The sequence below is a fragment of the Trichechus manatus genome, unplaced genomic scaffold (assembly GCF_000243295.1).
Source record: "Trichechus manatus latirostris isolate Lorelei unplaced genomic scaffold, TriManLat1.0 scaffold00511, whole genome shotgun sequence".
Taxonomy (NCBI): Eukaryota; Metazoa; Chordata; class Mammalia; order Sirenia; family Trichechidae; genus Trichechus; species Trichechus manatus.
The window spans coordinates 56,312-67,147 of record NW_004444447.1 but is presented as its reverse complement, the minus strand read 5'-3'; the positions used below and the strand labels follow the sequence as shown (position 1 = coordinate 67,147).

At 47.2% G+C, this 10,836-nt stretch overlaps 2 protein-coding genes across 2 annotated transcripts; both read left to right on the top strand.

Annotated features, from left to right (window-relative positions):
• Window positions 1–371: 371 nt before the first annotated feature.
• On the top strand, window positions 372–1,380 carry LOC101359000 (melanoma-associated antigen B2-like). The gene is given in 2 exon segments (XM_004391114.2): window positions 372–1,301; window positions 1,303–1,380. Coding segments are annotated over 2 exon segments (1,008 nt in total).
• A 5,986-nt stretch (window positions 1,381–7,366) lies between these two features.
• Window positions 7,367–8,419, top strand: LOC101358732 (melanoma-associated antigen B3-like). Its single transcript, XM_004391113.1, has one exon. It carries the CDS (start codon window positions 7,367–7,369, stop codon window positions 8,417–8,419), a length of 1,053 nt encoding a protein of 350 aa, XP_004391170.1.
• The last annotated feature ends 2,417 nt before the right edge of the window (window positions 8,420–10,836 follow it).

The following is a 10,836-nucleotide window of genomic DNA, read 5'->3' as shown; positions in this document are numbered from 1 at the left end:
GGGCCCAGGCCCTGCCAGCACTTGATATGATGTCCCTGAAAGTGTACTTAGAAGACCCCCTAATAACCCAGTAGAGTGAGTCCCTAGTGCCAGCCCCTGCTGTTACCCCATTAAGCCTCAAGCAGGGCTGGCAGGCTGCAACCTAAGCCTTCCTCTGATTTTCTCTACAGGGACCTGACCAGGACAATAGAAGCCTTGTGGAGTCCTAGAGCAGTGGTCTTAAAGAATCCTGCAGAGGCGGCGGTTGTCAAAGCCAAGAAGGCATCTCTCTGCTGCAGGGGCACACACCCTCTCAGTCTCCCTCCTCTAGTGGGCCCACATCACCTACCCTCCTTCCACACTTCTGCCTGCTGTCCTTGACCAGAGTCATCATGCCTTGTGGTCAGAAGAGTAAGCTCTGTGCCCCTGAGAAACGTCGTCAGGCCCAAGGCGATGTCTACGGTCTTGAGTGTGCTCAGGCCACTGCAGCAGAGGAGGATGGGTTTCCGTCTTCTTCCTCTCCTCCTTTTGGGGGTTCTTCCCGGAGCTCCCCTGCTGCTCACATTCCCCAGGGGCCTCAGAGAGCCCCATCCACCACCACTGCTGCTGCAGGTGCTTCATGCACAAGAGCTGCTGGAGAGGCCAAGAGCCAAGATGAGGGAGGTCCAAGTTCCTCTGTGGCCCCAGCCTCCAGTGAGAGGTCACAGAGACACCCTCTAACCAGGAGGTTGATCATGTTGTTGCAGTTTCTGCTGCACAAGTATAAAATGAAAGAGCCTGTTACGAAGGGAGAAATAATGAAGATCATCAATAGAAGGTACAAGGAGCACTTCCCTGTGATCCTGAGGAGAGCCTCTGAGCACATGGAGCTGGTATTTGGCCTTGAGCTGAAGGAAGTTGACTCCAGGGGTCAATCCTATGCCCTTGTCAGTAAATTAGAGATCACCAAGGAAGAGAATATGATTGGTTGCAGGGGGTTTCCCAAGAAACGGCTCATGATGCCTCTCCTGGGCATGATCTATAGGAATGGCAACTGGGCCACTGAGGAGGAAGTGTGGGAATTCCTGAATGTGCTGAGGATCTACAATGGGAAGAGGCACTTCATCTTTGGGGAGCTCAGGAAGCTCATCACCAAAGATTTGGTGCAGGAAACTTACCTGGAGTACAGGCAGGTGCCTAACAGTGATCCTCCATGCTATGAATTCCTGGGGGGTCCCAGAGCCCAAGCTAAAGCTAGCAAGACAAAAGTCCTGGAGCTTTTGGCCAGGATCAACCATACCAACTCCGGTGCCTTCCAAGTCCCCTATGAAGAAACTTGGAGAATTGGGGAGGAGAGAGGTACAGGCAGAGAATGGGCAGGAGCTGGTCCTAATGCCAGGGCTATGTCCCCTTTCAGGGTGAAGTCCAGCAAGTCCTGTCACCCTTAGTGAAGTCTGAGTCACATTCTTCCCATTGTTGTTGCAAATAGCTGTTAACCTTCTAAATAGAGGAGAAGAGATGGGGTGGAGGGAGCACATGAGTGTCTCCTTGTGTTCTGTTATACATGAGTAGCTGGTAGAGTTAGCTTGTTTTTTGTGTTTTCCAAATGTTGTTCCTTTTAATTGAACACTTATTTAGATTCAGAATGTAAATTCAGCCTCATACTTTTATTGGTGTTTTTCAGATTTAGGAGTAAGAGTTTTGTGTTGTGTAAAACAAATGGAAAATCCTTGAATCTTTTTCTGTGATCCAGAACTAGTTAATGTGATATGGGAATAGGGATACCCTTGGAAATATTAAAGAAGTTCACAACAATGAGTTGGGATCACAAGATAGAGGTGACAAAATATAAAAGGTGGTCAATTCTTGGTTTCCCTTATTCCTTTTGGTAAAAGTAAAACATACGTGTGCCTGGATTTGTGTAGCTTATTCAAGAATGTGGGAGAAAATAAATCATGATGATTCGACTTCTTGTTCACTGGCTCTTATTTTCCCCAAACAGTAACTGAGCATCTGCTCTTTGGAAGGCTTCATGCTACTACTGGGGACATTTAGGTAAAGGTGTCTCAGCCCCTGTGCATAGATTTTAGAGTCTAAGAGCAGCTATGAATTAAGGAGGAGGTAGAGATACTCTCCAAGACCTAAGGACTAGTAGAAAAGAAGTGAGCACTTCAGGGTTCCCTTTTGTGTAAATGCCCTGAGGCAGGGCAGTTTGGGGTCTTGGGAAACTCTGATCTCTCAGTGGGAGGGAATATTAAGTTAGGCTGCATGGGGTCAGCAATGGTAGGGGTGGGTAGAACGGGTAGGGGTTAGGTGGTGGGTGTCCAGATGAGGCTGGGGGTGGGGGTGAGCAGTGCAACATACTCCCATAATGTGTCTCAGCGTGGAGAGGCTGCACCTGGAATGGAAACCAGCTCTTTACAGTGGCTCTGGGATTGAGGGTAAACCAGAGAGAAATCCTCACCTAGGGCAGGACTGGAAAGTGCCCTGTGTTATTGTCCCAGCGCACTTGAACACATGCACTGACTGGGTGTGTTATGCACAGCGTGTCCGTGGAGTTCCTGAGAAATAGATACTCCCTTGATGTTAGGAAGCCACTGTTACCAGCCTTTTGCGTTGGGCTGGGGGAGCCAGAGCCCACTCCATTGAAAGGACATTAGAATGAGGTTATCTTCAGTGTCATTTGGCAAACCCCACGTGAAGACTAGACTTCTGGCAGTGGTGATGTGAATGAAAATTGGGATGACTTAGATGAAAGTGCAGCTGGGAGGGTGAGTTGTTGGTCCTTGACAATAATTCTAGGAGCTTTGTGTTGCATTAAACAGGGGTAGTCTACCCTACACGCACATTAAATAGCATACTCCCTAATATGGATTGAATTGTGCCCCCCCCAAAAAAATAAGTGTTGTAAATCCTAAGCCTGTTCCTATGGTGATAATCTCATTCACAAATTGGTGTTCTTTGTTATGTTAAATATACACTATTAGTGTAGGGCGTATCTTAATCAACCCACCAGTGGCTCCACTGGAAATAGATGTGGCAGTCTTCTTCCATAAAGATTACAGCCTTGGAAATCCTATGGAGTAGTTCTACTCTGTCCTATAGGGTTGCTATGTGTCGGAATCAAATCAACGGCAGTGGGTTTGGCGTTTCTTGGGTGCTTTTTTCTGGTTTTTTTTTGGGGGGGAGGTTCTTAAGTCAATCTCTACTGAAATATAAAAGAGCAGATTGAGCAAGCAACCAAGCAAGTAAGCACAGATGGGGGAAGACTGGTGTCACGCCACATGAGATCTCCAAGGAACCAATAAACAGAAGCTGGAAAAAAAAAAAAAAAAAAGACAAGGACCTTCCCCCAGAGCCAACAGAGAGAAAGCCTTTCCCTAAAGCGGATGCCCTGAAATAGAACTTCTAGCCTCCTAAAGTGTGAGAAAATAAAAATAAAGCTTGTTAAAGACACCCACTAGTGGTATTTCTGTTATAGCAGCACTAGATGACTTAGACACTACATAATGGGTGACAAAAAGATTTGCCCTTAACTACTAATCTGAAGGTTGGAGGTGGTGGCACCTCGGAAGAAAGGCCAGGCAATATGTTTCTGTAAAGATTACAAACAAGAAAACCCTATGGGGGCAGTTCTACTCTGTAACACATGGAGTCACATTGAGTGGAAATCAACTCAGCTGCAATGTGTTAATATGAAATATAACTTAGCTTTTCTTTCTAAGCAATTATTTTGTCTGATTTTGTTTTCTTTGTCCTAGAGCACTGCATATTCTCTGACATTTCCTGGAGAAAACAAAACAAAAAATTCTCAGAGAGGAGGGTGGTATTGCATGGTCAAAATAATCATAGTAAGAGCTGTAATTATTTAAAGACCCAATATTTGCCATGCACTTTGCCAGGTGCTTTACATGCCTTGCACACAATGCACCAGCCCTCGAAGACAGGGCTTATCAAACCCACTTCACAGACGAAGAACCTGGAGCTCTCAGAGTTTGGTAATGTGTGTGAGTTCCCAAGTCTAGTACATGACCAAGCTGGAGTAGACCGCTGGTTTGAGTTAGTCTGGAGCCCATACTGTTCCACCCCTCCAAGCCAGAGACCAACTTGGTATCTCTAAATTCACTTTTCTTCTCACTACTCCAAAATGTATCTCAGGTAATAAAAATAATAACTTTGTGCCCAAAGCATTGGGTTGGACTATATAGCCGGAGCTGTAAGAATAAATGAGAGGTATGATAGCGAAAAAGGAGCCCCGGTAGAGCAATGGTTAAGGGCTCAGCTGCTAACCAAAAGGTTGGTAGTTCAAACCCATCCAGCAGCTCCACAGAAGAAAGACCTGGTAACATGCTCTCATAAAGATTACAGCCCATGAGTCAGTTCTACTCTGTCACATGGGGTCGCTATGAGTAGAAATGAACTGGACAGCACCTAACAACAACATTAGTAAGAAAAAGATAATGTTTGATGACATCTATATATGCAATGTCAGATAACCTGAAAAGATCAGGGGCCCACAAAATCATTCTGGAAGGGCCCTGCCTGTAGAAAATAGATCTATTAGAAAACAAATCACATGAGTCTCTAAGTGTGGCAGATGAAAAGAAGGACTAGGTGAGCACTTTTTTTTTCTCTGACAGCCTATACTACCTCTCCTGGGCCTCCAGCCTTGTGCTCCAGCTTCCTTATCTCACATCACTCCTGAGACAGAGACCCATTCTCTGATTAAAAACTGCTCTAGTTTTTAATCAAAGATACAGGAGCCAAAATAGATTCCCCTATGTAGGAAGACTGGGGAAACCAACACCCCAGAGTATAGGAGTCACCCAGAGACAGGCTGACACCTACTCTCAGACCTAGAAAGCCCCAGGCAGGGCTGTCAGGCTAAGCATCCCCTCACTTATCCTTCAGAGTTCTCAGGGACTTGAGAGCCTTGGCCTAAGAAGGATGCCTCAAGTCAGTAGATGCAGGAGTCTCAGTCTCTGATAGACATCAAGGTGATGCTCCTGACTGAGGATGATGGAAGGACCCAGCCAGAACAGTGGGGTACCATAGAGTTCTGCACTGGCTGTCAGTCCTTGCAGCTTCAGAACAGTCCTGACTGGATGTAGCTCAGGGGTCCCAAGTCAGTGAGGACGTTGATCTGAGGGGAACAGCCTCAGGTCAACAGAGAATGGAGTCCCATGACAAGTCAAGTGTCAAGGTAAGGACGCTGAATAAGGAATGAGGGAACCACCCGCTGCAGAATAAAGGAGACGGAAGAGAGGACCTTGGTGTTGTGGAGACTGGTCCCAGATCTGCAGAGGGAGAAGATCAAGAAAAGCACTAACAGGAGTCAAGGTGAGGACCCTGAGTGTTATGAAGGGATCACCAATAGTAAGTAGAGCGGACCTCACAGAACTGAGCCTTTGTTTTGATCACGTGGAGGCACCAGGCAGTGCTTTCAGCCTGAAGTGCCCCCTCATTTCAGCACAAAGGGTGTCGGAGACGGAAGGCCTTTGTCCAAACTGTCCTAACTGGAGCAAGGTGTGAACCCTGAGTGCTAATGGAGTGACCTACTCCAAAAGAGGGTCTACTCAGAGTGCTGACCCAGCCGGCACTCCTGTGAAGCCCCAGGCAGGAGTAGCACGAGGCACGCCCTGACCTCCCCCTCTAGGGTCTCCGTGAGGTGAGGATCTTGTTCTGAGCCTGTGACTCAGGTGTGTATAGGCAGGAATCCCAGGCTCTGAAAGGTATCAAGGTGAGGACCTTGAGTAAGCACTAAGGGACCACCCACTCCAGAACAGTGGGATCCCATAGAGCCCGATCTTTGCTGTCGATAGTCGGAGGCCCCCCAACAGCGTTCGCCCGGATGTGACGTATCCTGACAGCCTGCCTTCTGCGACGGAAGTCCTGGAAGGTTTGTTCCTGAGGCGCACGGCTTCTAACCCGGGAGGGAGGAGTTGCAGGATTGGTCAGGAGTTAAGGTGAGGATCATGAGTAGGGATTGAGAGGATCAGCCACCCCAGAACAAAGCCTCCGCCCTACCCCGCCCCCTCCCTCAAGGTCCCGCTTCTGCTGTTGGCCCTGGGAGACTCCACCCGAGCTATCTGGCTAACTTTTGCCTGGAAAGTCTCAGGGAGGTGAGGGCCTGGTCATAGGAAGTGGGTTCTAGGTCTGCAGAGGGAGGAGTCTTGGGCCTATCTAGAGTCAAGGTGAGGACTGTGAGGACTAATGAGATGCAAAGAGGAAGCCCCACAAAGTCCTGCCCCAGATGTTGGCCCTGGGAGGCTCCACGCAGAGTTTCAGCCAGACATCTGCCTGAAAGGCCTCAGAGAGATGAGGACCGTAGTTTAATGGGGGCTGACCCATTCTGCAGAAGGAGTTCACCTAGTCCTTAACCGGAGTCGATGTAAAAATCCAGTATGATGTCTCAGGGAACCAAGCACCCCGTAACGGAGGAAGCCCTCCTCTCTCAGCCCTGGGAAACTCCAAAATAACTGTCAAGCTGAGGTGTCCCCTCATTTCCTCCTGGAGGAGGCTAAGGAGATGTGGACCTTTGTCTCATGGAGCAGTCCCAATTCTGCAGAGGGAGGAGACCCAGGGTCTAACAGGAATTACAGTGAGGACCCTGCATGAGGACTGATGGCATCACCCACCACAGAAAAGTGGAAGCCGCAGACAGTTCTTGCTTGCAGTCCTTGGAGGTGTATGTGAACCCTTGTTTCTTTGTGATGCCGTCAGGTTGGTGAGAGCCTTGATCTGAAGGGAGGGGCCTCAGATCAGCAGAGGCAGGTGTCCCAGGCCTTAACTGCAGCCAAAGTTAGGGCTCTCAGGCTGTACTTAGAGCCAAGGTAAGGACTCTGAATGAGCACTGAGGTCCCCAAGGAACCCAAGACAGAAAGGGCCCAGTTGAGCTATCAGCACTGAGTGCCCCCTGACAGGTTGCTACTTCACTTTCTCTTAGGTGGTCCCAGGGAGATGGGGACACTGGTTCAATGTGTCAAATTTAGAGCAGCACGGCGCAGGGGGAGGGGATGGAGATGAGACCCTGCCAACAGTTGACACAATGGTCCTGAATGTGAACTGAGTGGACCATCTACCCCAGAACAGAGGAGGCCCCACGGAGCCTAAACCTGCCAATCCCTTCTCTCAGCTCCAGTAAGCCCCAGGCAGGGTTGGCAGAATGCAGCCTAAGGCATACTCTTAATTACTTCCACAGGGTTCTCAGGGGACAGGCTGATGAGGAGCACAGGAGCCCTGTAGGTTTCTAGATTAATGTCTTCAAGTAAACCTGCAGAGGGTGCCTTCTTAAAGCCTAAGTGGTGTCTCCCTACTTATGGTGCTAACACTGTCTCTCCTCCCTCTTCCAGGGGGCCTACATCACCTGTTGTCCTGCTCACACTCCTGCCTGTGTCCCTGACCAGTCATGCCTCGCAGTCAGAAGAGCAATCTCTGTGTACGTAAGAAATGCCAGCAGAACCAATGTGAGACCAAGGTTCTCAGGGGTACTCAGTCCATGGCAACAGCAGAAGCACTCCCCTCCTCTTCCACTCCTCGTTTTCGGTGTACTAGCCAGAGAAAGCCTAGTGCTAAGTCATGTAGCACTCTTCAGGGGCCTCAGAGAGCTCTGTTCACCCCTACTTCTCCAGGTGCTTCATTCACAAGATCTTATCAAGGTGCCAACAACAAAGATAAGAAAAGGCAAAGTTCCTCCCAGGACAAACCATCCACTATCCGGTCCCGCAGAGACCCTGTAACCAAGAAGGTGGGTACATTGGTGCAGTTCCTGTTGCAAACATATAAAATGAAAAAGCTCATTATGAAAGAAGACGTGCTGAAGATTGTCAACAAAAAGTACAAGAACCGCTTCCTTGAGCTCCTCAGGAGGGCTTCTTTCAGCATGGAGGTGGTCTTTGGCATTGAATTAAAGGAAATCGACTCCATCAAGCACACCTATGCCCTTATCAGCAAAATGGACCTTCCTAACAATGGGATGCTGAGTCGTGGCAGGGGTTTGCCGAAAACTGGTCTCCTGATGACTCTCCTGGGCGTGATCTTCATGAAGGGCAACTGCGCCAGTGAGGAGAAGATCTGGGAATTCCTGAATAAGATGAGAATTTTTGCAGGGAAGAGGCACTTCATCTTTGGGGAGCCTAGGAAACTCATCACCCAAGATTTTGTGAAGCTAAAGTACCTGGAGTACCGGCAGGTGCCCAACAGTGATCCTCCAGGCTACGAATTTCTGTGGGGTCCCAGAGCCAAGGCTGAAACTACCAAGATGAAAGTTCTGGAGTTTTTGGCCAAGATCAATGATACCGTGCCAAGTGCTTTCCCATCCTGTTATGAAGAGGCTTTGAGAGATGAGGAAAAGAGAGCCGGAGCGACAGTTCCAGACCGGGCTGGTCCTACTGCTTTGGCCAGTGCAGTGCATGCTCCAGCGCCAGATCCAGCAACTCCTCCCATGCTTAGTGAAGTGTGAGGCAGATTCTTTACTTTGTGGTTGAAGAGGGCAGTCGGCGTTAGAAGTAGTGGAGGGTTGGGTGGGACTGGAGGGAACACAGTGCGTGATATCTTTGTTTCTGTTCTATATAGGTAACTTAGGAATTTATCTGTATCTTCTTTCGTTATCTTTCAAATACTAGTCCTTTCAAGTGAAGGCTGTTTTAGCAGTATAATCTAAGTTTATTAATGACATGAATCACACATTTAGCGATGTTTCTCAGGTTTAAGATAAAGAGCTTTGCTATTTTTGTAAAAAAACAAAAAAGGGGAAACATTCCATTTAAGTGATCTGCAGCAAGATAACATAGCATTGGAATAGGCATTTCTTAGAAATGTAAAGAACACAGCTGAAAAAAAATACATGGAATTAAGAAATAGAGAAAAAAGTAAGATGGTCACTATTTAGCTTTTAACTCGAAGGCAATGGGTTTGTTTCTTTTGGTTAATCTCTACGAGGTCCTATAAGGTCGCTATGAGTAGAAATTGACTCGAAGGCAATGAGTTTGGTTTGGTCTTTTAATCTCTTTTGGTCTATTATTAAATAAAAAAATGCATAACTGTATTTGCTTAACTTATTTAATAATGTAGTAGAAATTAAATTTTAATAAATTAGGAGCCCTGGTGGTGCGATGGTTAAAAGATCTGCTACTAACCAATAGGCCAGCAGTTTGAATCCACCAACCACTCCTTGGAAACCCTATGGGGCACTTCTACTCTGTCCTATAGGGTTGCTATGAGCCAGAATCGACTCGACAGCAATGGGTTTGGGTTTTTGGGTTTTTGGGGTTTTTTTTTTTTTGTCTTTTTGTTTTATTCACTCACTCATTTATCCCCCCAACATTAATTGAGCATCTGTTCTTTGGAAGACCAAGTGCTAAAGTTGGGAATGGTAAAAAAAAAGACCTAGCCACTGCCATAGAATTTTAGGGTCTAGAAGCAGCCATCATGTAATGAAGACAGTGTTATATAGTCTAAGACCTAAAAGGCAAGTAAAAAAGAGTGAGAAGGGGGAAGGTTTGAGATGAGAGTAGGCTAGTGTAAATGGCAGGAGGTGGGGCAATTTGCAGCTTTGGGACACTTTGATCTCTCAATGGCAGGTCATCTTAAGTTAGGCTTCATGGGGTAGGGGGTGAAGGGTTGGGGTTGGGAGGGGTGCCCAGGGCCAGACACTCCCATGATGTGTCTCCATGTGGAGAGGCTGAGCCTGGAATGGAAACCAGCTCTTCACAGTGACTCTGGGATTGTGGGTAAACCAGAGAGAAATCCTCACCTGGGGCAGGACTGGAAGGTGCCCTGTGTTCTTGTCCCAGTGCACTTGAACATATACACTGACTGGGTGTTTTATGTACATCATTTCTAGGAAGATTCTGAGAAATAGGGTGATACTCCCTTGAGGTAAGATGTCAAGAAGCCACTGTTCTGTTACTTTGTGTTGGGCTGAGGGAGCCAGAGCCCACTCCATTCAAGACATTCGAATTAGGTTATCCTGAGTATCTTTGGCAAACTCCAAGTGAAGACTAGATTTTTGGTGGTGGTGATATCAATGAAGCAGGGGTGACTTAGATGAAAGGGCAGCTGGGGAGGGGGAAGTTGTTGGTCTTTGACAAAAATTCTAAGAGCTTTGTGTTCCATCCAACTGGGGATGTCTACCCCCCACCCACATTAAAGAACATATTCCCTAATGTAAAATATTACCTAGTTTTCTTTCCTAAGCAGCATTTCCGCTGTTTTGGTTTTCTTTGTCCTAGAGCACTGCATATTTCACTGACAAATCCCAGAGAAGTGGGTGGTATCATCTGGGGTCAAAATAATCATAGTAATAATAACTGCCATTCTTTAAACACCCAAAATGTGCCAGGCATTGTGCCAGGTGCTTTACATGCATTACACACATTCCAGCAGTTTTACAGGATAGGGCTTCTCAGACTTAGCTGCCAGTGAAGAATTTGCTATTTTCTCATTTTCACAGCACTGGTAAGTGACAGGGCTGCCCTAGACCCACGGTCTGAATCCGTCTAGAGCCCATCGTGTTCCACTCCTCCAGCCTGAGGCAGACCTTGTGTCTCTTAAGTCGCTTCACAGCTCACTACTCCAAAATGTATCTCAAGGAATAAAAAGAGAAATTTTGTGATCAGTGTACTGGGTTGAAACGCTTAACCACAGCAATAAGCATAAAAAAGTAAATGAGTAAAGAAAAGCAGCTAATATTTGGGGACATTATGATCATCTACATATGCAGTGTCATCTTGGACAGCCCCTTTCCTTTAGAAAGTAAACCTTTTAGAACAGAAGTCAAATTAGATGCCAAGTCTGGCTGATGAAGTGACGGACTAGATCAGCATGTGTTTTCTCTGACAGCCCACCACCTAGCTGTCCTGGGCCCCTTGTCTTGTG

Coding starts and splice junctions, on each gene's coding strand:
- LOC101358732 (XM_004391113.1), top strand. CDS start 7,367: ATGCCTCGCAGTCAGAAGAGCAATCTCTGTGTACGTAAGAAATGCCAG.